The sequence below is a fragment of the Peromyscus leucopus genome, chromosome 1 (assembly GCF_004664715.2).
Source record: "Peromyscus leucopus breed LL Stock chromosome 1, UCI_PerLeu_2.1, whole genome shotgun sequence".
NCBI classification, from domain to species: Eukaryota; Metazoa; Chordata; class Mammalia; order Rodentia; family Cricetidae; genus Peromyscus; species Peromyscus leucopus.
Window position 1 is genome coordinate 163964978 of NC_051063.1, and position 26383 is coordinate 163991360.

General features: G+C 51.4%; 1 protein-coding gene across 6 annotated transcripts in view; it reads left to right on the forward strand.

Moving 5' to 3' along the window:
- Positions 1–4894: 4894 nt before the first annotated feature.
- Ryr1 (ryanodine receptor 1) overlaps positions 4895–26383 on the forward strand; it is a 121632-nt gene continuing 100143 nt past the window's right edge. For 4 of the 6 annotated variants that reach the window (XM_037199566.1, XM_037199568.1, XM_037199573.1 and 1 more), the window contains exons 1-20: positions 4901–5081; positions 10025–10144; positions 11468–11572; positions 11680–11700; positions 12721–12795; positions 12875–12953; positions 13241–13353; positions 13670–13763; positions 16257–16350; positions 16787–16861; positions 17259–17415; positions 17586–17750; positions 18685–18806; positions 19197–19392; positions 23482–23617; positions 23696–23791; positions 23872–23990; positions 24865–24998; positions 25187–25428; positions 26115–26307. In XM_037199566.1, coding sequence (XP_037055461.1) covers positions 5031–5081; positions 10025–10144; positions 11468–11572; positions 11680–11700; positions 12721–12795; positions 12875–12953; positions 13241–13353; positions 13670–13763; positions 16257–16350; positions 16787–16861; positions 17259–17415; positions 17586–17750; positions 18685–18806; positions 19197–19392; positions 23482–23617; positions 23696–23791; positions 23872–23990; positions 24865–24998; positions 25187–25428; positions 26115–26307 — 2387 coding nt within the window. In that variant the 5' untranslated portion in view covers positions 4901–5030. Of the gene's footprint in view, positions 5082–10024; positions 10145–11467; positions 11573–11679; positions 11701–12720; positions 12796–12874; positions 12954–13240; positions 13354–13669; positions 13764–16256; positions 16351–16786; positions 16862–17258; positions 17416–17585; positions 17751–18684; positions 18807–19196; positions 19393–23481; positions 23618–23695; positions 23792–23871; positions 23991–24864; positions 24999–25186; positions 25429–26114; positions 26308–26383 lie in introns of all 6 variants that reach the window. The other 2 variants (XM_037199577.1, XM_028859537.2) reach the window with 2 other exon arrangements.

Here is a 26383-nt window from a genome sequence, read left to right on the forward strand (position 1 = left end):
CAGGAGGCAGAGGCAGATGGATCTCCATGAGTTCAAATCTAGCCTGGTCTACAGAGCAAGTTTGAGACCATCCAGGGCTGCACAGCAACACTCTATCTAAAAAAACATGTAATGCAAACTTAAGATGCCATTTCATACAAGTGTATTATTACCAGCGTTTAATAAGCAATATCTGCATTGGAAAACACTTTATTATAGTTTTGTTGAACTATAGAATACTAGTTTTGATTGTGTGTGTGATGTGTGTGTGTTCATGTATGTTACTGTAGGTGTGCATGCTGCAGCGTATGTATGGAGGGCGGAGGACAACCTCAGCATCATCCTAACTTTCTGCCTTGCTTGAGGCAGGGTCTCTTCAATGTTCACCTCTACACACAGGCTAGCAGGCCAGCAAGCTCTGGAGATTCTCAGCCTCCACCTCCCTCTCATGGTCCATCCTCCCCCTCATGGTACACCCCCCAATGGTCCATCCCCCCCATGGTCCCCACCAATGGTCCACCCTCCCTCTCATGGTCCACCCCCCCTCATGGTCCACCCCCTCTCATGGTCCACAACCCCCCTCATGGTCCACCCCCCCTCATGGTCCACCCCCCCTCATGGTCCTCCCCCATGGTCCATCCCCCCATGGCCCCCATGGTCCACCCCCTTTTCTTGGTCCACCCCCCTCTCATGGTCCACCCCCCTCTCATGGTCCACCCCCTCATGGTCCACCTCCCCCTCTCATGGTCTACACCCCCTCTCATGGTCCACCCCCCCTCTCATGGTCTACCCCCCTCTCATGGTCTACCTCCATTCTCCCCTTCATGGTCCCCCCTCTCATGGTCCACCCCCTTCTCATGGTCCACCCCCCTCTCATGGTCCACACCCCTCATGGTCCACCTCCCCTCTCATGGTCCACCCCCCTCTCATGGTCCACCCCTTCTCATGGTCCACCCCCTCATGGTCCACCCCCCTCTCATGGTCCACCCCCCTCTCATGGTCCACCCCCCTCTCATGGTCTAACACCCCTCTCATGTCCACCCCCTCTCATGGTCCACCCCCTCTCATGGTCACCCCCTCTCATGGTCTCACCCCCTCTCATGGTCCACCCCCCTCTCATGGTTCACCCCCCTCTCATGGTCCACCCCCCTCTCATGGTCCACCCCCTCTCATGGTCTAACCCCCTCTCATGGTCCACCCCTCTCATGGTCTACCCCCCTCTCATGGTCCACCCCCCTCCATTGCATGGTCTACACCCCCTCTCATGGTCCACCCCCCTCTCATGGTCTACACCCCTCTCATGGTCTACCCCCTCTCATGGTCATGGTCACCCCCCTTCTCATGGTTACACCCCCTCTCATGGTCCACCCCCCTCTCATGGTCTACACCCCTCTCATGGTCCACCCCCCTCTCATGGTCTACACCCCCCCCCCCCCCTCTCATGGTCTACCCCCCTCTCATGGTCTACCCCCCTCTCATGGTCCACCTCCCCCTCTCATGGCCTACACCCCCTCTCATGGTCTAACCCCCCTCTCATGGTCTACACCCCCTCTCATGGTCTACCCCCCCTCATGGTTCACCCCCTCTCATGGTCCACCCCCCCTCTCATGGTTCACCCCCCTCTCATGGTCTACCTCCCTCTCATGGTCCACCCCCCTCATGGTCCACCTCCCCCTCTCATGGTCTACACCCCCTCTCATGGTCTAACCCCCCTCTCATGGTTCACCCCCCTCTCATGGTCCACCCCCCTCTCATGGTCTACCCCCCTCTCATGGTCCACCCCCCCTCATGGTCCACCTCCCCCTCTCATGGTCTACACCCCCCTCTCATGGTCTAACCCCCCTCTCATGGTCCACCCCCCTCTCATGGTCCACCCCCTCTCATGGTCCACCCCCCCTCATGGTCCACCCCCCTTTTCATGGTCCAGGCAAGGGATTACAGCTGCTTGCTGCAGCACCCTGATTTTATGTGGGTTCTGGGAATTTGAAAGCAGGTCCTTAGGAGCTGGAGAGATGGCTTAGTGGTTAAGAGCACTGACTGCTTTTTCAGAGAACCTGGGTTCATTTACCAGAACATACATGTCGGCTCATGACTAGCTGTAACTCCAGTCCCATGGGACCTGCAGCCTCAAACAAACAAACAAATAAATAAAATCAGCCCCTCAAGCTTGCTCAGCAATCATACTATCTCCAAAATATTGTTTTGTCTAAATATGCTAGCTGAGGGTTCTATTATTGAATTATATATCCTCAGCCATTTGTTTTGTTTTGAAACAGGGTCTGGCTGTATGTAGAGCAGGCTGGCCTTGAACTCACAGAGATTTACCTGCCTCTGTGTCCTGAGTGCTGGGACTAAAAGGCATGGGCCTAAGCCCTTTTAAAAAGGTGTATAAATACACATTTTATTTGTTTGAAACAGGGTTTCATGTAGCCCAGGCTGAGCCTCTAACTTGCTACATATCTGGGGATGAGCTTGAAGTCTTGCTTTCGCTGCCTACACTCCAAAGGCTGGGATCACAGCCATCCACCATCAGGTCTGGCTTATATATATATGGTGCTGGGGCCTGAACCCAAGACTTGCACATTCTAGGCAAGTCCTCTGCTAATCTAACCCCATCCCTGCCTTAGCTTATCCTTCAGATTTATTTAACGCTATGTGTATGGGCGTGTGGCCCGGTGCCTGAGGAGGTCAGAAGTGGGAATCAGATCTCCTGGAACTGGAGATATGAATAACTGTAAGCCACCATATGGGTGCTGGAAATGAAACCCAGGTCATCTGCAAGAGCAGATGTGCTCCTAATTCCTGAGCCATCTCTCCAGCTCCTAAAAACAATTTAAATTACATTAAAAAATGTGGGGTGTGTGTGTGTGTGTGTGTGTGTGTGTGTGTGTGTGTGTGTGTGTGTGTGAGAGAGAGAGAGAGAGAGAGAGAGAGAGAGAGAGAGAGAGAGAGAAGAGGTTGCCTATGCCATGTGGAGGTCAGAGGACAACTTACAGGAACCCTTCTCTCATTCATTCTATGGGTCCTGGGGTCAAATCCAGGTCATCGGCCTTGGGGGCAAGCGCTCCCACCAGCTAGCCGTCTTCTTGGCTCTTGCTTATTTTATTTATTTATTTATTTATCTATCTATCTTATTTATTTATTTATTTATTTATTTATTTATTTATTTATTTATTTATTTTGGTTTTTCAAGACAGGGTTTCTCTGCGTAGCTTTGCGCCTTTCCTGGAGCTCACTTGGTAGCCCAGGCTGGCCTCGAACTCACAGAGATCCGCCTGCCTCTGCCTCCCGAGTGCTGGGATTAAAGGCGTGCGCCACCACCACCCGGCTATTTTATTTATTTTTTGATACAGATGATCATATATAGGTTTATCTGGCCTGGAACTCCTGGCTCTTACTTTTTACTTTTGAGACAGAGTTTCAGGTAGCTCAGGTTGGCCTGAAATGTACTATGTGACTAGGGCTGATCTTTTTACCTTTACCTCCTAATTGGGGGATTTCAGGCATGTGCCACCACACGGCTAAACTAGAAAAGTCAAATGCAAAGATGGAGGTGTCAAGGCTAGCTGCCAGGAACCCCACATTTAGGTCCAGATCCCCAGGTCAGCACAACGCGCCTGACTCCAGCCCCCAAAACTGCCTTCAGACTTGGCACTGTGAGTGTGGTGGAAGTGTGACCCCCAAAGGTTGCTGGGAGGACTACAGGACATTTAGGAGGTCTCTGCAGGGGCCACGTGTTTTATTTTCTGCTGTTAAGGATGCCAATAATAGCAGGGTTGTGAGACATGAGTGATAATAAAAAGATCTTAGCTCACACCTGAAATGCAACAGGTGGGAAAGAGACACCAGCTGGGACATTTCAAAAGGCAGTTTTTAGTTCAGAGGCGGGGACGCATTTCTGTGATCTCAGCACTAGGGAGGCAGACGCTGGGGGATGTCTGTGAGTTTGAGATCAGCCTGGTGGACAGGCAGGCAGACAGACAGACACACACACACACACACACACACACACAGACACACACACACACACACACACACACACACACACACACCATGTAGAGTACCATGTAGCCCAGGCTGGCCTCTAACTTGCTGTGTAGCTGAGGATAACTTTGAGCTCCTGATTCTCTTGTCTCCAACTTTCTGGCGCTGGGATTACAGATGTGCACAGTCACACCCAGTTCATGTGCTGGAACCCGGGTTTTTGTGTAAACCAGACAAGCACTCTACTAACTAAGACACACCCGGAGTCCTGCTTTTGTCTCTGTTTTGAGACAGGGTCTTATTATGCAGCACTAGCTCCAAATTTGCAATCCTTCTGCCTCAACCTCTTCAGAGCTCGGGTGACAAGCCCGGGCCACTATGACGGGTCCTAACTGTGTGTGTGTTTTAAGTTAGTAGGTGTGGTGCGCATCCAGGCACAACTGTGAGATTATGTAGCAAGGGTAAACCCTTAGTTTACCCATTAAGAAATAACAGAGCTAGGATGGGAATGTAGCCCAATGGCAGAATGATTACCCAGCATGCACACCGTCCAGGGTTTGAACCACAGCACTACATAAATCAGATATGGCCAGAAGTTCAAGGTCATCCTTGACTACAAATGCAGTTTAAGGCCAGCCTGAGGTACATGACTCTCAGAGAGAGGGAGGGAGGGAGGGAGGGAGGGAGGGAGGGAGGGAGGGAGAGGGAGAGATAGATAAATGACTAAATAAATACATACATCACAGAGAACTATGGCATCTGTGGCCACAAGCTACTTTCTAGACACCCACACCACGGAGCGAACACCTTCCAGTTTGTGCTGTGGGCGGGGTTCTGGACAGGGGCGTGGCCCATCCCATCCTGGCCCAATGGGTGTCACGGGGGCGGGGCCCTCCTTGCATCTGGGTCCCGCACCAGTTCGCTTCCTGCAGTTCCATCTACCTCGCGGGTGCCTCCGGTGTCCCTAGAGGTCTCCGACCCCAGCCCTCCCTCAGCCCACCCGCCCAGCCTGCAGCCCCCTCTCGCCATCCTCAGACCCTCGCCCGGGACAACGGGGGATTGCCACCATGGGTGATGGAGGAGGAGAAGGCGAGGACGAAGTCCAGTTTTTGCGGACGGTACGTTTTGTCTGGAGGCTCTGTGGGAATTTCTCGCTGACCTCTTGGAATCTCTCTGTCTCTGTCTTGCTTGCCGGTGGTCTCTGAAATCCGAGGTCACTTTGGGTGGCTCTCACTTCGTCCTGCCTGTCTTTTCTCATCACCTTTTTGACCCTAGAGAATTAGCAGGATTTGGGAGGACTGAGTGGGGAGGGGGAGATCCTCGGTTGCCCTCTCCTGACAGGAGAGATTTGGGGTCACTGAGGGAGGACCCCCTCCTGCCATCCTGGAAGCAGGCACTTGAGGAAGGTTCTAATTCTTGGGCTTAATTTAGCTGTCCTCCACCCCCACCCTAGCCCTATTCCTTCTTGCTCCAGGCTCTGACCTATTTACATTCTTGGGAAGGGGGCTGGGGTGGGCTGGACACTGCTCTCTTCAACTCCTAGCCTTCGGTGGTCTCCTTGGGGGTCTCTTGGATCTTGGATGTTCTTTCCCTGGTTTTGGTGAGGGTGACTATGTCTGCTAAGACCCCAGGGTGTCTGGGTGATGTCTCTCCCGTCTCCTTGCTGTGTCTCCTGGTGTCTCTGTCTTTTGTCCCTTGGCTTCAGCCCTCCCAGGTTTGCTGTCCCTCTGCTCCTGTCTCCCTGTTTCTCTGATCCCCAGCTGGGGGCAGGGATGGGACTTGGAACAACAGGTGTCTCTCCCAGAATAGCCCTCTTTTCTGGGCTCTGGGCAGGGGACGGCGAGGGACAAAAGGGGGAGGGCTGCCTCTTTCCTAGTCCTTCACGCCATACCCTCCGAGGGGCTGAGGTGGAGGTTGGTATCTGAGCCTGGGAGATGATGGTCTCTCTTTCGGGCCAGGTCTGCTGCTGACCCTGCACTGTCCCTCTCCCCCAGGCCCTGGGTCCATGCAGAAGTGCTGACGCAGCATTCCTGACCCAGAATAGGACCCTGGCAGGCTGGGTCCGGTTTCTTGGGAGGGAGGAACAAACAGCTGGGACTGGTAATGAAGGATGGCGACAGCTGGATATGAAGCCACTGGAGGAGGGCCTCTCCGCAGCCTCAGCCCCTTAGCCCACACCATGGGTTTGGCCTTCCACAGCCTAATAAGCCCATGGCTGTGGCTACCGGCTCCTGAGCAGTCAGTCACTCTGCTCCAGGCCCAGTGCCCAGGGCCTCAGCCTCCAGAGGCGTCTAATTACATTCTTCACTGCCCTATCTTCTGAGGTAGAGCCCTATCTTTATCTCCCTGCGAGGTTTGAGGGAAACCAAGCCCCAAGTGGTAAACTTGCCCAAGGTCAAGGCCAGGAAGTGGCATCTCTGAGTGCCCGGGAGGCAAAGTCTTGCTTTTACCAGGGGGAATCTAGGCCCAGGCATGCCAGGGTAGACGGGTGTCAGGCCAGGCTGGCCTAGGCTCGGTCTGTTTTCCTCAATGTTACTGAGGTTGTGTGGTACCTTCTTCAAAAAAAAGATCTCTTTAAAAATCATATCCCACCTGTAAGAAAGAATCTGTATTGCAACCCAGGGCTCATACTACATATTCATAGGTACTATTAAACATAAAGAAAATTCCAGCTTTAAAGCAGGGTGTGGTGGTATATACCCATGGTTCCAGCGTTCAGCAAGCCGAGGCCAGAGGACTAAAAGTCCAAGGTCAGCCTGGGCAACACTCAAGACCCATCAACTTGGTGGCATAGTTGACAAGCAGCAAATTTTACTGACTCAAAACAGTTAACAAACCTCAGCGCTTTTCTGAGAGGGTTTCACGTACCACAGCTGGCATTAAACTTGATACACAGCCAAGGATGACCATGGACTCTGGATCCCCCTGTCTCCCCCTCCCAAGGGCTGGACTTACAGGCATGTGCCACCATGTCTGGCTTCAGTGGGCTCTGAAAAAGTATACAAACTAAGTAACTACCGTCGTAATCGAGGCAAAAAACACGTCTGCTACCCCAGAAAATCCCTCCTGCCCTTTGCAGCCCCCCCCCCCGTTCTTCCGTCATCACACAGAGCCCACTAGTCACCACTAGGGTTTCACGTAACGTGTGTGTTCACTTCTCTCTTACTGCTTAGGATATTTTTGACATGTAGCAAGTATCTAGCCTGATTCCTTTTGAGTGGAGCTTATTGGTATCCTGTTTCACGACTACATTGCAGTTTGCCTGTATCTTCACTTGCCTGGTGCACACTGAGGTAGTCACGTCTTCAATACTACACACAACCCCAGTAAACATTCACACTCACTTTGCATAGCCCTGGCTAGCCTAGAACTCCCTATGTGGGCCAGACTGGCCTCAAATTCACTAAGATCTACCTGCCTCTGCTTCCCCAATACTGGGATTAAAGGCACGGTCACACACACCTGTTCTGGGGGAAGTGGTTTGAGACAGGGTTTCATTGTATAGCCCCAGCTGTCCTGATACTCACTCTGTAGACCATGCTGGACTTGAACTCACAGAGATCCACCTGCTTCTGCCTCCTGAGTGCTGGCATTAAAGACATGAACAACCACACCTGTCTTGGCACACCTATTTTTAATAACAACTTTCATAACATGTCATTCACCTTGATATCAGATTGGGCATGTTACTTTCTTATTCTTGTTCTATTTTCTTTGATTATGAAGGGTGCTGGCAATAGCCCTCCAGATCACTTCCCTTGTTTTGAATATAGTGACCTCTACCTCTGCCTACACTGGGATCTCTCAGGATCTGGTCAGGTCAGAACCTCTAGAGGTCAGGGGCCTGGTTAAAAGTGCAGGTTCTCTGCAGACCCCAGAATCACTGAGTCAGGCTCAAGGATGGGAGTGGTGGTAGTGGGGTGCTGGGGTACAAGGAAGCTGACTTTTTTCATTTGTTTGTTTTTTTTTGAGACAGGGTCTCATATAGCTCAGGCTGCTCTTGACCTTGAATTCCATGTCCTCCTGCCTCCACCTCTAAAATATTTGGAATAATTAAAAGGCATTGTACCACCATGCCTGGCTTTGGAAATTGCACTATTTTATTGTACTGTATCGAATTGTATTTTCTGTTCTTCTCTGTCCCTCATGTACTAATTATCTACTCACTTAGTCATCTATCTCTCTACCTCCCTATCATCTACCTACCTATCATCTATCTATCTATTTATCTATCTACCTATCATCTATCTATCTATTCATCTACCTACCTATCATCTATCTATCTACATATCATCTACCTATCTATCTATCTATCTATCTATCTATCTATCTATCTATCTATCTATCTATCATCTATCTATCTATCTACCTATCATCTATCTATCTACCTATCATCTATCTATCTACATATCATCTATCTATCTATCATCTATCTACTATATATCTACCACTTATCTTCCTCCCTCCCTCCTTTCTTTCTTCCTTTCTCTCTCTCTCTCTCTCTCTCTCTCTCTCTCTCTCTCTCTCTCTTTCTTTCTTTTCTATCAAGATAGGGCCTTGCTATATTATCCAGGCTGGTCTTGAACTCCTGGACCCAAGTGATCCTTCTATCCCAGCTTCTGGAGTGATGAGAGTACAGGAATGCATCATTTCACCTGGTTTTGGAGCAGCGTTTGAGGCCAGGTTCCTCCCCTCTTCCGTCTCATGCAGGAGAGCGGGCGTCAGCACTGTGTGATTACGTTTGCTGTAACGATCAAATCCCCGGTTCCGATTTATATCCTGCTTTTGCCATTCACTTGCTCTCTCTGCTTGGGAAAGTGATTTTTAATTTTTTTTCTCTAGCTCAGTTTCCTCATCCGGAAATGTGGAGAGAGAGAAAAAAAAAATCCTCTAAGGACTCCAAGGGCCCATCTAAGTGTCTCTCTGACCTCAACGCATCCCTCATCCCTGCTGGTCCCACGGCCCCAACTCACTTTCCATTCCTCGACACCCCTGCACCCACTGGCCACAGGCCTTTGCATAGGCTGCCTCTCTGGAACATTCCCTACAGATGACCAGTCCTGCTTCTTTTCTATGTGGACAAGGCTCAAAGGTCAAAGGTCATCTTCTTACTGATGTTTCCTTTGCCTTAATACCACTCTGTTATATCAGTCTGGCTTATTTTTTCCCAGAACACCTGCCACTTATGTATAAACTTATGTATTTACTCACCTGTTTATGGATGATCTACAAGTAAGGATATCAGCTCCTTGGGGGCAAGGTTTCTCTACTTTATTTAATGCTGTGTATTCAGTGCCTAAAACAGTGCCCGGCAGTCACCTCAGTAAGTGTCTGTTAAATGAATAAAAGACATAAGCATAAGACAACCAGTAAATGCTTGCTAAATAATGTTCAAGTTATAGAATTACTATAGATACTGAGATGCCCAGCATGTACCAGGATGTCAGACATAGGACAGAGCAATTATCATTAGGCCATGCTTCTGTCCCCTCCTGGGTCGGGCAAATGGACTGAAGACTGCCTATGTGGATTGACACTCAGGATTAGAACATGTCTATCTGACATGCTTGGGAGTTTGGAGGTCATGTGATTTCCGGCAGGATGTGTTACCTTCTTTAAAATGTTTTCTTACCTTTATTTTATGTGTATAGGTGTTTTGTCTGCGTGTGTGTCTGTGTACTACATCAGTGTAGCACCTTTAGAAGCAGAGGAAGGTATTGGGTTCCCTGGGACAGCAATTACAGATAATGTAGTTCCTGGGAATTGAACCTGGGTCTTCCGGAAGAGCAGCCAGTGCTCTTAACCACTGAGCCATCCCTCCAGTTCCATTTCTCACTTGCTTGAACTAGTTTCCTCTGCTACAGAATTTGCTGGGCATAGTGGTATACCCCTGGGACGCCAGCATTTGGAAAGTGCAGGCAGAAGTGTTAGGAACTCAGTGTCATCCTTGGCTACAAGGCAAATTTTAGGCCAGCCTGGGCTACATGAGACTCTGCTGTCAAAACAAAGCTGCTGGACGGTGATGGTGGTGGCGGTGAACCTTGTCCCTCTGTTCTCCCAGGATGACGAGGTGGTCCTGCAGTGCAGCGCCACAGTGCTCAAGGAGCAGCTCAAGCTGTGTCTGGCCGCGGAGGGTTTCGGCAACCGCCTCTGCTTCCTGGAACCCACCAGCAACGCGCAGGTCTGTGTGCACCAGGCGCGGAAGGAGGGGCAGGTCGGGAGGGCAGGGTTTTGAGTCCTAAAAAGAAGGCTCTTGGAGCCAGAAAGGGGGAAGCTGACAGGAGGGAGTGGGAGGGGCTAAAATGGGGAAGGGGCGTGGCCTGGGATGGGACGGGCGGAATCTGAGACTGGTAGAGTCTGAAACGGGCGGATGTGTGAGGTGGGGCCTGAAGGGGCGGAGCCCGAGAGGGGGCGGGGTCTAAGGAGGGGCAAAATCTGAGCTGGTGGAGCCTGGCCCGAAGGCGATGCCAGAGGTGGGGAGAGATTTGAGGTAGGGTCTCTGGGGAGAAAAGGGCGGGGCCTGAGGTGGGGGTAGAGCCTAATGTGGAACCCGGTCTCAGGCGGGTGGAGAGGGGTTTGAAGGGTGAAGGAGGCGGAGCTTATGGTGGGGGCGGAGTCTTAGGTGGGTGGCGAGGTGTGAAAGGAAAGTGAATGAGGGGAGGATTCCTGTGGGCACAGAGAGCGGAGGGTCTTGGGAAGGAGGAGCAAGGATCAGAGGAGGAGGAGAACTGGGCAGTTTAGAGGAAAGGGGACCTAACAGGAGAGGACAGGGGCAAGAGATGGGAAGAGTGTGTGGCCTTAGCCAGCAAGGGTCTGAGAAAGGGCTCTAGACATGGAGCGAAGCTAGAATCTGAAAGGCAGGTGACTTTGGAATCAAGAGGGTCCAGGCGTCCAGGAGAATTTTAGCAAGGGTTTGCAGGAGGCCAAGAGGTCAGAGAAGCCTGAGGTCCCAGGGTGAGGTAAACTCAGGGTGTGAGAGAGGAAGGGACCTGCAAGGAGCGCCTGGGGACTGAGAGGAGATGGCCTCTGGTGGAGGAGGTCACCGGACATCTGACTCGCAGGGAGTTCAGGAACCTGAGGGGACAGTGTGTCTGTCTCTCTCGCGGTATGACTGGAAAGGCAGGGATGAAGGCTAGAAGTGGTGTTCTTCTAAGACTGGAGAGATTTGGGGTGATTTTCAGGAGCTTCCTGCAGTGGGAGCAGGGTCAGTGTGATGAGCCAGAGGGCATCCTATGAGACCAGGGGCACGAAACAGTTGAGTGACATAGGTGATCTGGAAGTTTCTGTGGAGTTGGATGCGTTGGAGGAATTTGAAGGAGGAGACTGAAAGGTGTTTCCTGTGATTTTGATGTGTCTGATGCCTGGCTGGGGCCCCCTGTGGGGTGAGGGTGGGGTCTGGGTATCTGGAAGTGTGACTACTCAGGTTAAGGGACAGACAAGGCACAGTGGGAAATGGTGCATGGAAGTCTAACGGCCCGAGTGACGTCTGTTGACCCCACCTCAGAATGTACCCCCTGATCTGGCCATCTGCTGCTTCGTCCTGGAGCAGTCCCTGTCAGTTCGAGCCCTACAGGAGATGCTGGCCAATACTGTGGAGGCCGGTGTAGAGGTAAGGCTCCCCCTCCAAGGAGCAGGGAACAGGGACAAGGATGGCGAGGGGGCCTGTGGGTCATTCACCGTATGCTCTTCTTCCTCTCTCTGCCCTGCCCCCCACAGGCCCTCAATTTGGATAAGTGGGTAGGTCTGGCCTTGGGTGTCATGTTTTCCCCATCACTCCCGACCCCAGGCCTGCTGCTCAGGCCCACATCCTGAACACAGGGGCTGGAGGATTCCCCCCACCCCAGATGTCAGGGGCTGTGGAGGCCAGAACAAGCCAGGCAGGAAGGAAGGAGGGAGCAAGGGGCTTCTGAGCCCCTGTTCCCTGGGCCATTCCTTTCTCTTCTTTTCTACCCTCCTCCCAGCCTGCCCGTCACTGCATGGGACCTCTTCCCTCACCTCCCTCCATCCCAAGTGTGGGTCTGCCATAGGACCATGTGGCCCATGACATGGCTCCCTCAGAGCATGGGCATGGGCAAGCCATGATGGAGGCATGATGCCATCAAGGAATTGGATGTACCTCCCTCCTCCAAAGAGCCAAGTCTTCTCATGCATGGGAGTGTGTGGCAGCACTAGGGAGTCACTTTATCCCAGTGGCTGAGAGTCATGTGACAAGCAAGAGTTAGGCTTGTGCTGGTGCAAACAGGCTATAGTTCAGTTCTTTTATGACAGGCTAGAGTAGACGGGGTACTGGGGCTCTCTTGAGTGTCCTTAGTCACCTGGAAGATTCATACACCTTGGGTGATGTCAGGACCTGGTTTATAAGAGGGAAGAGGCAGGATGGCAGAGTGGGTTTTGCAGTTTTTGTTTTGTTTTCATAGACCCTCATGTATCCCAGGCTGGCTTCAAACTCTCTAAGTAGCTGAGGTTGACCTTGAACACCCGATCCTCTTGCTTCTGCTTTCCAAGTGCTAAGATCACAAGCTTCTGGGTCTTGGGGAATATAAAACACTCCATGTCTAGGTTTCTCAGAGACAGCCTCTGCTTCTACAGATGGGAAAATGGATGCAGGCAACATGTTGGGTGTTTGAGCTGAGGTTTCCTGCCTGGGCATAGCATTTCATGGGGTTCATATACCCACCTGTGAATGAGCCATATGTTTTGGAAGGTGCTGGAAATCTGGGTGTCTGTGCTTACTCTGCACCGTCTCTTCCCCTGTAGTCATCCCAGGGCGGGGGACACAGGACACTCCTGTATGGCCATGCCATCCTGCTCCGGCACGCGCACAGCCGTATGGTGAGTATATTACCCATAGGTGCAGGCGAAGGAGAGGGGTCAGGCCTTCCAGGAGGCTGACCTCACTCTCCCACTGTAGTACCTGAGCTGCCTTACCACCTCCCGATCCATCACTGACAAGCTGGCTTTTGACGTGGGACTCCAGGAAGATGCGACAGGTGCAGGGCCTGTGGGCAGGGGCATGATGGGCATCCCAAATCAGGGGGAGAAAGTATGCAGAACTCGACAGGCGTACATGAGGCTGCACTGGAGCCAGGAAGAGGGGCTTGGGCACGGAGGGTTTGAACACAGGGATGGACACATTCTAAACAGGAAGACGAGGTGGGGAGTTGGCTGTGCAATAGGGGATTTATAGACTCCAGGGTCTGGAAGGCTCAGTGGCTGTGAGTGCCCTGGGGAAGAGCATTGTGGGAAACCATTATCCTGACAGTCACCCCACTCATAGGAGAGGCCTGTTGGTGGACGATGCACCCTGCCTCCAAGCAGAGGTCTGAAGGAGAGAAGGTTCGTGTTGGGGATGACCTCATCCTTGTGAGTGTCTCCTCTGAGCGATACCTGGTGAGTGATCCCATCTCCCTGAGGGCTCCTGCTGCTCCTGTAGGAGTGCATGGGATTTACCCCATCTCTCACCACTGGCTGGTCCAGGAGGTGTCTGGCCCCCAGTGTTCTGACTCACAACTCCTGGTTGTCTGATATCCTATATTTCTGATCACCATCCTTCCCCGCATTTCCTAACTTGCTCTCATTCGCCTGATCTGTGACCTCCAACTCCCTGCCTCCATTCTGTCTGGTGTCTCCCCTTGACTATTTCCCACTGGTTCTCGACTCTTGTTAATTCCGTTGTCTCTGACCACCGCATGTTGGTTGTCCCCAGCACTTGTCCACCGCAAGCGGGGAGCTCCAGGTTGATGCCTCCTTCATGCAGACTCTGTGGAACATGAACCCCATCTGCTCTGGCTGTGAAGAAGGTGAGGACCCCAGGCTTCTGGCCCCTAAGATGAGATCCTCAGTGGTGCTTCCTCAGACATGCCCAAACCAGATCTTGGGATCTCACACTTCAGATCTTCCAGTTATGGCTTTCACAGCACATTTCTAACGACTCCAAAGTCGGATTCACTACCACTTCCAAACTCAGCCCAAAGCTCCCATACCAAGCTCAGTCCTTGAGGTCAGACTCCTACACTCAGAACTCACAGCTTAGAGCAGTAATTCTCAGCCTTCCTAATGCTGTGACCCTTTAATACAGTTCCTTACGTTGTGGTGACCACCAACCATAAAATTATTTTCATTACTACTTCAAACTGTAGTTTTTGTCTGTTATAAACCATAATGTAAATATCTGATATGCAGGACATCTGATATGTGACCCCTGTGAAAGAGTTATTTGACACCAAGGGGTCGTGACCCATAGATTGAGAACCACTGGTTTAGAGCATCAACCCACAAGCTTAATCCTCAGACTTCAGTTCTCAGATATAAGCACAGACCAAAGCCCTGAAATCTAAACCTCAGATCCTAAATCAGGATTCCTGCTCAGACCTCAGACCTTATGCTACCAGCCTCAGACTCTCAAAAAAGTTTTAATTGAAATGTGTGTGTGTGTGTGTGTGTGTGTGTGTGTGCCCACCTGTGTAAGGTCAGAGGATAACTTATGACCTTTCGCTATGTAGGTCTTGAAGACTGAACTCAGGTTGCCAGGTTGGTGTCTGGTGCCATTACCACCTTCCTGGCTCTAGACTCCAAAATTTTAATCTCACTCTCAAAAACCCAAAATCAAACTCTGGCACTCACAAAAACAAACAAACAAACAAACAAATAAAATAAAATAAAAAACAAAAACAAAATGAAAAAATCCCCAGAAAACAGGGCTCGTGACGGCTCTGCAGTTCAGAGGACTGGCCCTTCTTCCCAGATGACCCGAATTTGACTCCCAGCTCCCACACGGTGGCTCACAACCACCTGTAACTCCAGTTCCGGGGGATCCAAAACCATCTTCTGACCTCCGTGGGCACCAGGCCCACAAGTGGTACAGGTACTCATGCAGGCAAAACACCAACACCCAAAAACAAACCAACACCCAAACCCCAGAGCTGGGGAGACAGCTCAGCTGGTAAAGTCTGACGTAAGTTCCATCCCCATCACATGTATTGAAAAAGTCAGGTTCGGTGTCATGTGCCTACATGTAATCCCAGTGTTGGGAGGCCCAGGCCAGAGGACCCTTGGGGTTGCCTGGACAGCCAGTTGAGCTGGGTCAGTGAGCTCTGGGTTCAGTGAAAATCCTGTTCCCCAAAAGTAAAGTGGAGAGTGATCTGAGAAAGACACCCAGGGCTGACCTCTGACCTCCACATGCATGTGCACACATGTGCATGAACACCTGCATACATAAGTACACACACACATAAACATGTACACATTTGTACACAGAAAGCCCCAACTAAACAGAAGGGGAAATCCCCCACAAAACCACACATGTGAACTCTCCTGAAAGCAAACTAAAGACACACCAAAACCAAAACCAAAAGCCCGACAATTTCAGTCTCAGATCCTATGGTAAGAGCAGAGAATGGCCCTAAGTCCTGACCCAACTTCAGGGTCCTGACCCAGGGAACCAAGCTGAGATTAAACCACTGATTCTCCAGCCCTGAAATCCAGATCTTAAATACAACTTAAAAAACTCTTAAAAAAAGATTCCTTTTTAGTTTATGTGTACGGGTGTTTTGTGTACGTGTGTGTCTGTGCGCCATGTATGTGCCTGGTGCCTGCAGAGGCCAGAAGAGTGTGTTGGATCCCCTGGAACCGGATTTACACAGATACAGTTCTGAGCTGCTATGTGGGTGCTGGGAACAGGACTGGGGGGTCTCTGCAATGGCATCAAGTGCTCCTAACCGTGGAGACATCCTCCAGCACCTTTGTTATTTTACTACAAAGCTCACATATTTCCAAATCCATACTCCCGATCTCAGAGTCTCAAACTCAGATCATAACCCAGAACCTTGACCTCACATGTCAGTCCAAGATCCGCCAAATCAACACTCAGAACTGAGGTCTTTACTGCCAGCTCTAGGCTCAGAGGCGAACATCACGCCTCCAATTCCTAACCTCTAGCCTCAGAAGACACAGCCCAAGAGCAAGGAGCAATAGACCCCACCCTCCGACCACACAATCTAACCCCAATCTCGAAAGTCCAAATACAGACCCTTAAGTCACGACTCTAAGTCCCCTGACCTTACCCCGGCACATCCAGATCCTTATGGGTTGGCCTCTGACCTCAGCTCCCAAGTCTCCCGTCCCCACGTTTTAGTGTTTAAACACGGCCTAAATCACAGACCGTCAACACTGCTCCCCAATCCAGCATTTCATCTTCCACCGGGAAGACATAGGACCCCTGGACCCCACATTGACTTTTAGAACTTTCTGAGACTCCTGCCTCACAGCAAACACATTTCCTTGATCTTCCTCAGGCTTTGTGACTGGAGGCCATGTCCTCCGCCTCTTTCATGGACACATGGATGAATGTCTGACCATTTCCCCTTCGGACAGTGATGACCAACGCAGGTCTGGGCTCTGGACAAAGAGACTTGGGGTTCAGGGGTGTGGGTAGGAAGATTGGTTGGGCACTCTGTGCTTTTTAGCTTTCTGTGGCTGTGGCAATTGAGAAAATCAATTTTTTTGATAAGGGACAGACTCTTTTGGTTGCAATCCATGATGGCTTGGCCCTATTGCTTTGGGTCCTTGGTGGCACAGTTTATCATGGCGACAGTATGTGGCAGAGGCTGGTTCCACCCTATGACATTTGAGGACACAATAAGGAAAATGGAAGGGACAAGATTGTAATATTCCAGCGACCTAACATCTTTCCATTGGGCTCCCTCCCAAAGGCTCTACCACTTCCAATAGTTCCACCGGCTGGGAACCAAGCCTTCCACAGACGGGCGGTTAGGTTGGGGACTGGAGTCTGCATCCCTGATCTTGTTCTCTCCTATATCCCTAGACTTGTCTACTACGAGGGAGGGCCTGTGTGCACGCATGCCCGCTCGCTTTGGAGGCTAGAGCCGCTGAGAATCAGGTGCGGTGGGGGAGAGGTTGGGGACTCCTGTGGAGCCTGGGAGGGGAGAAAGGGTCTTGAAGGAGATCGGAGGAAGATACTGGAAGGTTTTGGGGGACACCCTAGAGAGCCTGAGGGAGAGTTAGGTCCTCAGCGTTCCTGGAACCCTAGAGGAAAAGCCCTTGGGGAAGGTGCATTGAAAGCTTGATGAGCCAGGGCCCTGGGGACAGCTGGGGAGCTCTGAGGAAGGCTCAAGGTCCTGCGAGAGGATGGAGCTACTGAGCAGGGAGGAGAGAGTTCTGAGAAAGATCCAGGGGACCCCGTAAGAGAGATGATTGAGTAGTTTCAAGCCAAGACTATGATATTAATGGCTACTAGGGAGGGGTCCCCTGATTCTCCCTACGGTCACTCTCCACAGCTGGAGTGGAAGCCATCTCCGCTGGGGCCAGCCGCTTCGAATCAGGCACGTGACCACTGGGCGGTACCTTGCGCTCACCGAGGACCAAGGCCTTGTGGTGGTTGATGCCAGCAAGGCCCACACCAAGGCCACCTCCTTTTGCTTCCGAATCTCAAAGGTTGGTGTGTGTGTGTGTGTGTGTGTGTGTGTGTGTGTGTGTAGGGGGCGAGGTGCCCTTCCTCATCTGCAGCCCTGGGTCCCACTCCAGCCTCCTGGCTGTAGGCTCATGCTTGGGGTCTCCCATGACGCCAGGCAGAGGAGGCTGACATCTGTCCCTTGTCCCTGCAGGAGAAGCTGGATGTGGCCCCCAAGAGAGATGTGGAGGGCATGGGGCCCCCTGAGATCAAGTATGGAGAATCACTCTGCTTCGTGCAGCATGTGGCCTCAGGCCTGTGGCTTACCTATGCTGCCCCGGACCCCAAGGCCCTGAGGCTTGGCGTGCTCAAGAAGAAGGTGGGCTCCTGGAGGGGGCGGGTGTGTGAAGAGGGGCAGGGATGGGGTGTGGTGTTCATTACCCAGCTTTTGGGAGCCTGAGAATGAGGCTGAGATAGACAGGAAAATAAAAGAGGTGTGTGTGTGTGTGTGTGTGTGTGTGTGTGTGTGTGTGTGTGTGTGGTGTGTGTGTGAATGTGTGTGTGCGTGTGAGTGTGTGTATGTGCGCGTGCGTGTGTGTGCATGTGTGAGTGTGTGTGTGTGGTGTGTGCGCGTGAATGTGTGTGCGCACGCATGTGTGTGCGTGTGTGAATGAGTGTGTGTGTGCGCACGCGCGTGCATATATGTGTGTGTATGCGTGCATGTGTGTACGTGTGTGAGTGCGTGTGTGTGTGTGTGTGCATGTGTGTGTGTGTGGAGAGAGAGAGAGAGAGATAAAGGAGCAGAGATAAACTGAAATTTATAAACAGAAATTGAAAACTAGAAAGCCATACACACAGAGAGAAAACAAATACTAAGGGCCGGCAAGATGGCTCAGCAAGTCAGGCATTTGCTGCCAAGCGGCGGCCTTGAGTCTGAACCCAGGAACCCACATGGTGGAAGGAGGGAACGGACTCCATCAGGTTGTCTTGACTGCCACGCACGTGCACACCCACATCCACTCCCCACGAAAATCTTCCAAATAATAACAGGCTGAAAATAATAGTCATAAATTATTGGCTGGCCCTGGTGGTTCCCACCAATTACCCCAGCACTCAAGAGGCTGCCGGGGGCTGATCTGAGGTCAGCCTGGACTGCATAGTGAAATCCTGTTTCAAAAGCCCCCAAGGAAAAGGGCTGGGGTGGTAGCTCTGCCGGTTAAGGGCTTGCCTGGCGTGCATGAGGCCCTGGGCTGCATCCCCAGCACCCTGTAGATCAGGTGGCAACCCGCCTGACCTCTCTGTGTCACATCCAGGCCATGCTGCACCAGGAAGGCCACATGGATGATGCGCTGTCACTGACCCGATGCCAGCAGGAGGAGTCCCAGGCTGCCCGAATGATCTACAGCACGGCGGGCCTGTACAACCAATTCATAAAGTAAGCCTGTCCACCCGCTCCTAGGCTCCCCGCACTTATGTACCTGACAGATGTCACAGTCCCTCTTCAGAGACCTCTAATGTCCACAGCCTTGACCTCCGCACAGCTGAGGCACGCATGACCTCTGACCTTACATTCCAGACCATTATCTGACTTTCACACCAGCACCCAGACTCTTCACTGGCCCTCTCCAGGCCCGACTACTTCCACGATCCCTTGTGCCTGCTACGCAGGAGCCCATGCCAGTCCCAGCTCCGGCATAGGTTCTAAGTGACCTTGGGCCAAGGCCTTTCTTCCGTTTCTCTGTCCTTCCTAAAACCGAAGCCCGTGGGGTCCAGCGCAGGATGGGGAGGGGCTTCCAACCCTGCCTGAGCACTGTGGTCCCCACAGGGGTCTCGATAGCTTCAGTGGCAAGCCCCGGGGCTCGGGGCCACCGGCTGGGTCAGCATTGCCCATCGAAGGCGTCATCCTGAGCCTGCAGGATCTCATAGGCTACTTCGAGCCGCCTTCGGAGGAGCTGCAGCACGAGGAGAAGCAGACCAAGCTCCGCAGCCTGCGCAACCGACAGAGCCTCTTCCAGGAGGAGGTGGAGCCAGGCGTGGAGGGCGGAGCCCGAGGGGGCGGGGCCTGGCTGGGGGAGACTCCGGGTACCTGGGGCTTAGAGAGGGGCGGGGCATAGTGAGAAGCTCCAGGGAGGGCGGGCCTCAAGGGAGGGGTGGGCGGTGTTGGTGGGCGGGGCATGGAGGGCGGGCCGGAGTAAGGGAGCAGGCGGCGGAGCCCTGTGAAACTGAGGGTCAAGACTAGACAATCTGGCCTGGAGTTGAGTCTGAGGCTCCACAAGATGGGGCTTCCTGCTACTGGGTCTGTAGGATCCAGACCTTCTGGGTGAGAGGGCAGAACCAGAGTCGGGAGAAGGGATACAGGGACCTAGGCTGATCTTGGTTCATCTGGGAGGAGCGTATTGGGGTGAGGTACTTAGTCATCTCTTAGAACGATAAGGGAAGAGGTGTGGGGTGATCAGCTCTGCCAGAGTGGGAGAAGCAGAGAGGGGTGGAATAAGAGGCCTGGGCTGAGGTCAGGGACTCTGCTGCCTTGGCAGTGGTGGGAAATGTATCTATTCGGAGGCAGAGCCTGGCCTCTCATCCCTTGATGAGGAAGAAGGATCACCGTAACAATAACAAAACTGCCACCAGGGTAGGATTAGTACAGTGTATGCAGGGCGCTTAGAGTTCCAGTACAGGTAGGTGGGTTCAGTGAGAGACCCTGTCTCACAAACGTAAGATGGGGTCTAGAGTGATGGCTCCGTGTTTAAGAGCAGGTACTGCTCTATCAGGACCCAAGTTCAGTTTCCAGTACCTGTATCTGGTGGCTCAAAACACCCAAACTCCAGCCCCAGAGGGGTCCGATGCCCCTGGCCTCCCTGCACTCACATGCACACACCCTCACACATACATAGATTTAAAAATAATAGAGTAAATCTTTAAAATACAGGACAAATGAGTGTAATGATGAATACCTTTAATGCCAGTACTTGGAAGGCAGAAGCAGGAGATCTTTGTAAATTCAAGGCCAGCCTGGTCTACATAGCAAGTTTCAGGCCAGCCCGGGCTATGTAATGAAACCCTGTCCTTAAAACAAAAGAAAAACCAAGATGGCAAGTCATCATAGAAGACCCCAAAAGTTGCCAGCTGATGGCGGTGGTGGCACACGCCTTTAATCCCAGCACTCGGGACGTAGAAGAGGATGCTCTCTGAGTTCGGTGCTAGCCTGGTCTACAGAGTGAGTTCCAGGACAGCCAGGGCTACAAAGAGAAACCCTGTCTGGAAAACCAAAACCAAAAGACTCCACAAGTTGATTTCTAGTCTCCACAGGAACAAGAATGCACACTGACACACAAACAAATACATCACACACACACACACAGTCTCAAAATGCCAAACAAGAAAATGCAAGCAAAATTTCAGGTACCATCTGGAATTCTTTTTTATTCCCCTTAATACAGGGTTTCTCTATGTAGACCTGCACCTCTGCCTCCCAAGTGCTAAGATTAAAGATGTGAGCCACCATCACCGGCTCTATCTGTAATTCTTAAGTAGAGGAAAGATAAGTTTCATTCAGGTATCAATATAATGCTATTAGCTATGAGTTTAATATTCCTCAATAAACACTATGTTATGAATATGTTTCTTTATATAGAAACATGTATAAAGCAAGGTTATGCACTAACTCATTGAAGAAAAAATGTGTTCAGAAGCTGAGCACAACAACTCATGCCCATAGTTTCAAATACGTGGGAAGGTGAGGTAAGAAGGTCATTTGAGCCCAGGAGTTTGGGGCTAGCCTGGTCCACATAGCAAATTCTCTCTCTCTCTCTCTCTCTCTCTCTCTCTCTCTCTCTCTCTCTCTCTCTCGCTCTCGCTCTCGCTCTCGCTCTCTCTCGCTCTCGATCTCGGCTGAACTTGCAGTAGCCGAGGATGCTCTATTTTACCTTCTGCTCTCACTCCCAGTTGCTGGAGATAAAGTGTGTGTCTCCATGTTCACTTTATGTGGTGCCATAACTCCTTTTTTTTTTTTGTGTGGCTGAGGGGAGGAGCAGGTGGTTTTTCAAGACACAGCCCGGGCTGTCCTGGATCTCACTCTGTAGACCAAGCCGGCTTCTAACTCACAGAGATTCACCTGCCTCTGCCTCCTGAGTGCTGGGATTGAAGGTGTGCGCCACCACTGCTGGGCTCATGACTCCATCTTTAAAAAATTAAAAAAATTATAATTCATTTTATTTTCACTGGTGTTTTGCCTGCATGTGTGTCTGTGTGTGTCTGTGTGAAGGTGTCAGAAGTCCCGGAACTGGAGTTACAGACAAGTGTGAGCTGCCATGTGAGTGCTGGGAATTGAGCCTGGGTCCTCTGGAAGAGCAGCCTTAACCGCTGTGCCATCTCTTCAGCTCCTAAAAATAAACATTTTAAGGCAGGGATGGTGACTCATCAGGATTAAGGAGGCAGAGATATAAGGAACAAATCCAGCCTGGCTTATATAACAAGCTCCTGTTTCAAAAGAAATTATAGTAAAAAAAGATCAGGTGTAGAGGCTCGCACCTGTAATGCCAGCACTTGGGAAGCTGATGTATAAGGATTGTCACCAATTCCAGGACAGCCTGGACTACAGGATGAGGCCCTCTTTCAAATAAACAAACAAAACTATATTTATCCAGACATTCACAGGAATCCCCTGTGTTTTTGCTACAAGTAATAGTTCAATGGTTGATTCTCATTGTTCATGTGATTTTACAGAATGTTACTGGGAATAATGAGAATTAATTGTATATGCTTTATATACTTCTCTCTCTCTCTCTCTCTCTCTCTCTCTCTGTGTGTGTGTTTGTGTGTGTGTTAGAATTCACAATAAAAGGGCTGGAGAAAGAGCTCAGCCAGTTAGAGTGCACGAGAAACTGAGTTAGATTTTTAGAACCCACCACAGAGAAACGCCAGGCATGGTGGTAGGCACTTGTGGTCCCAGTGCTGGGGAGGCAGAGACAGGCAGATCCTCAGTGCCTGATGGCCAGCCAGTGTAGCCTAATTGGTGGGCTTCAGGCCAATGAGAAACCCCGTCTCAAAGGAGCCAGAAGTTGTTCTTTGGCCTCCATGCACACACATGTGCATGCTCATTTACACACACACACACACACACACACACACACATGAGTAAAGTACTCAGAATAAGGACTCAGCGGTTAAAAGCACTTGCTGTGCCAGGCGGTGGTGGTGCACGACTTTAATCCCAGCACTCAGGAGGCAGAGGCAGGAGGATCTCTGTGAGTTCAAGGCCAGCCTGGTCTACAGAGTGAGTTCCAGGACAAGCTCCGAAGCTACACAGAAACCTTGTCTCAAAAAACAAAACAACAAACAAACAAACAAACAAACAACAAAAAAGAGCACTTGCTGCTCTTCAGAGGACTTGGGTTCAGTTCCCAGTACCTACACAGCCAATTAGACTATCTGTAACTCCAATCTAGGGGATCCAATTTCCTCTTCTGACTTCTGCAGGCACCAGGTATAGACATGGCACACGTACATGCAGGCAAACTATTTATCACAATATATACATTTACAAAATTCAGAATAGCTGGGCATGTTGGAGCACAGCCTTAACATCAGAATTCTGGAGGCAGAGGCAGGTGGGTCTGTATGAGTTTGAGGCCTGCTTGGTCTACACGGTGATTTCCAGGCCAACCAGGGCTGCATAGTGAGACCCTGTTTCCAAAAATAAAACTGATAATAAATCACAGTAAAGGAAGAAAAAAAACCCACATTAAAGTGTCAGAGGGGAGAGAATCTCTTACGGTAGGTGGTAAAAGTGAACTGGTCCAAATTGCAGCATGGAGTGGGGAGTCTGGAACCAAGTAAAATGGAGAGAAACCTGTAGATTACGTAGCACAAATTCAGTCTTAATGTTAATAAGGTCATATCATATTGGAGATTGAGGCAAAGGGCACAGGAGCAGTTTGATGTGTCAAGAGGGAGAGGAGGGTGATGAGACTGAACGGGGACATGGACCTAAGGAAGCTGGGTTACCTCTGGGGACATAACCTGTCGCAGGAATAGGATTTAGTAAACCCGGGAAAGGCAAAGAAGTGTGGGTCTGGGGCTCCTGCTGTAACCCCTTCATTTCTTCACCCCAGGGGATGCTCTCCCTGGTCCTGAATTGCATTGACCGTCTCAACGTCTACACCACTGCTGCTCACTTTGCCGAATTTGCCGGGGAGGAGGCAGCTGAATCTTGGAAAGAGATTGTGAACCTGCTCTATGAACTCCTAGGTGAGGGCACTCAGCGCTGACTTCCCCGAGAGCACTCGGATACCCGTCCTAACAGATCTCGCCTCCATGCCCCTACAGCTTCTCTGATCCGTGGCAATCGTACCAACTGCGCCCTCTTCTCCACAAACTTGGATTGGCTGGTCAGCAAGCTGGATCGTCTGGAAGCCTCATCTGGTAGGAGAATCCAGGAGAGGGGGATGGGAAGGTTGGGGAGGAGGGCCACCCCCCTCACCTCTCTTGTGGGCACCCGGCAGGCATACTGGAGGTGTTGTATTGTGTCCTGATTGAGAGTCCCGAGGTTCTGAACATCATCCAGGAGAACCACATCAAGTCCATCATCTCCCTCCTAGACAAGCATGGGAGGAATCACAAGGTTGGCCCTTCATCCCTGACCTCTCACCTTTGACACTGGAACCCTGACCTCTCCCCAGGACTCCTCTGTTTTACCTCACTGTTTGCTAAACTTTATTTCTATGCACTTCCATCCCAACTGGATGGTCTCAAATTCATGGCTCTTCAGTGGATTCTGGGCACAGATGAACTTAGTTGGCTCTCTGAAATGCACATTTTATAGCCATTGGCGGGGGGTGGGGGGTGGGGACGACGGACGGATGGACGGACGGACAGATAGGCTTTACAGTTTGCTACGGCTCTATCAGTACCCACTGTACAACTTCAAAGCAGTTCAGACCTTTACATCCCCCATCTGGCCCACGGAGGCCAACGTTTAGAACCCTTGCTAATCCAACATCTCATCTTGACTCCTGAGGCTCTAGTTGACCTTCCGCTCTGCCCTTTGACCTCTTCCTTCACTGCTCCAGTCTCTGATTTCCTGCATTTAATGATGCCTTATTCCAACCCCTGAGGGCCACCCCCAGCCTCCTGCCTCACCTTCCTCTTTGACCTTTGATCTTCCTCCTTGACCTCCCAACCTTTCTCACCCCATCCTCCTAAGCAGGATCTCCATGTTCTAGCTGGATACACTGCCCTCGCCCTCTGGCTTTCTTCTGCAGCCCTCCCACAGCCTCCCCACCCTGGTGCCCTCACTCTCCTTTTCGATTTTCAGTTTTTAGACAAGGTCTCACTCACTACGCAGCTCTGGCTGTCCTGGATCTCGCTCTGTAGACCAGGCTGGCCTCAAATTCGCAGAAATCCGCCTGCCTCTGCCTCCCATGCGCTGGGATTGAAGGCGTGCGCCACCATGCCTGCCTAGCCTCACCCTCCTTGACCTCTGAACCTGACTTCAGGTCCTGGATGTGCTGTGCTCGCTGTGTGTGTGCAATGGCGTGGCTGTGCGCTCCAACCAAGACCTCATCACCGAGAACCTGCTCCCTGGCAGGGAGCTTCTGCTGCAGACAAACCTCATCAACTACGTCACCAGGTGGGTCCCTTCACCTCAGCGTTGACCCCCAGTCCTGACCTCAGGCTCGAACCCAGGTCCTCTGCTCGAGAAGCCAGTGTTCTTCCCCTCTGAACCATCACTTCAGTTCCTCTCTTTGTCTCTTTCTTTCCTTCCCCTCCACCTGGCTCTCCCCTCCACCTGGCTCTCCTGTCCTATCTCCCCTACAGCATCCGCCCCAACATCTTTGTGGGCCGAGCAGAAGGCTCCACGCAGTATGGCAAATGGTACTTTGAAGTGATGGTGGATGAGGTGGCCCCGTTTCTGACAGCTCAGGCCACTCACCTGCGCGTGGGCTGGGCCCTCAGCGAGGGCTACAGCCCCTACCCTGGAGGCGGCGAGGGCTGGGGCGGCAATGGGGTCGGCGATGACCTCTACTCCTACGGTTTTGATGGGCTGCATCTCTGGACAGGTACCTCTGCCCTCCCGGGGGGGGGGGGAGGTCTCACCCCTGACCTTTGGCCCTAGAGTGTCCAAGATTCTGACGGCACCCCTTGGAGTTTAAGTGCCCACCTTTAATTCAGCACTCAGGAGGCAGAGGTTATAGATCTCTGTGAGTTTGAGGCCAGCCTGGTCTACAGAACGAGTTCCATGACAGCCAGGGCTACATAGAGAAACCCTGTCTCAAAACAACCACCACCACCACCACCAATAATAATAATAATAATAATAATAATAATAGTAATAATAATTATAATAATAAAAATAATCCCGACTCCCAGAAGAAGCAACTTTTGACTCCTTACCTCTCATTTGACCTTAACTCTAGAACTTTCAGAATTCTGTCCTTCACCTGTTCCCTCTTAGCCTCAAAATTCTGACCTGACAAGGGCTGATCCCAGAAGACTGCCCTGTTATGACCTCTGACCTTTGATTTATGACCTCAAAGTTTCCAGAATTTGAACTCTAGGAAGACTAACATCTTATCGCCTATCTCCCAGGAAATCTAACATCAGTTCTTAATTTTAGGACTATCCATGGGAACCTTTGCTCTTACAGATCGGGTCCCACAAGATCCCTTAATAGCTACCACTTGTCCCAATACAGTTGCTTTCGTGGAACCTTTGACCCTTGACCCTTTTCTGGTGACTTGCGTAGGGCATGTGGCGCGCCCAGTGACCTCTCCAGGACAGCACCTCCTGGCCCCGGAGGATGTGGTCAGCTGCTGCCTGGACCTCAGTGTGCCGTCCATCTCCTTCCGCATCAACGGCTGCCCCGTGCAGGGAGTCTTCGAGTCCTTCAACCTCGATGGGCTCTTTTTCCCTGTCGTGAGCTTCTCAGCTGGTGTCAAGTGAGGACCCGTCCCTGCCCCTCTGTCTGTCCCAGCTCGACTTGGCTGCTCCAGTCAAAATTTGTTCTCCCGAAAG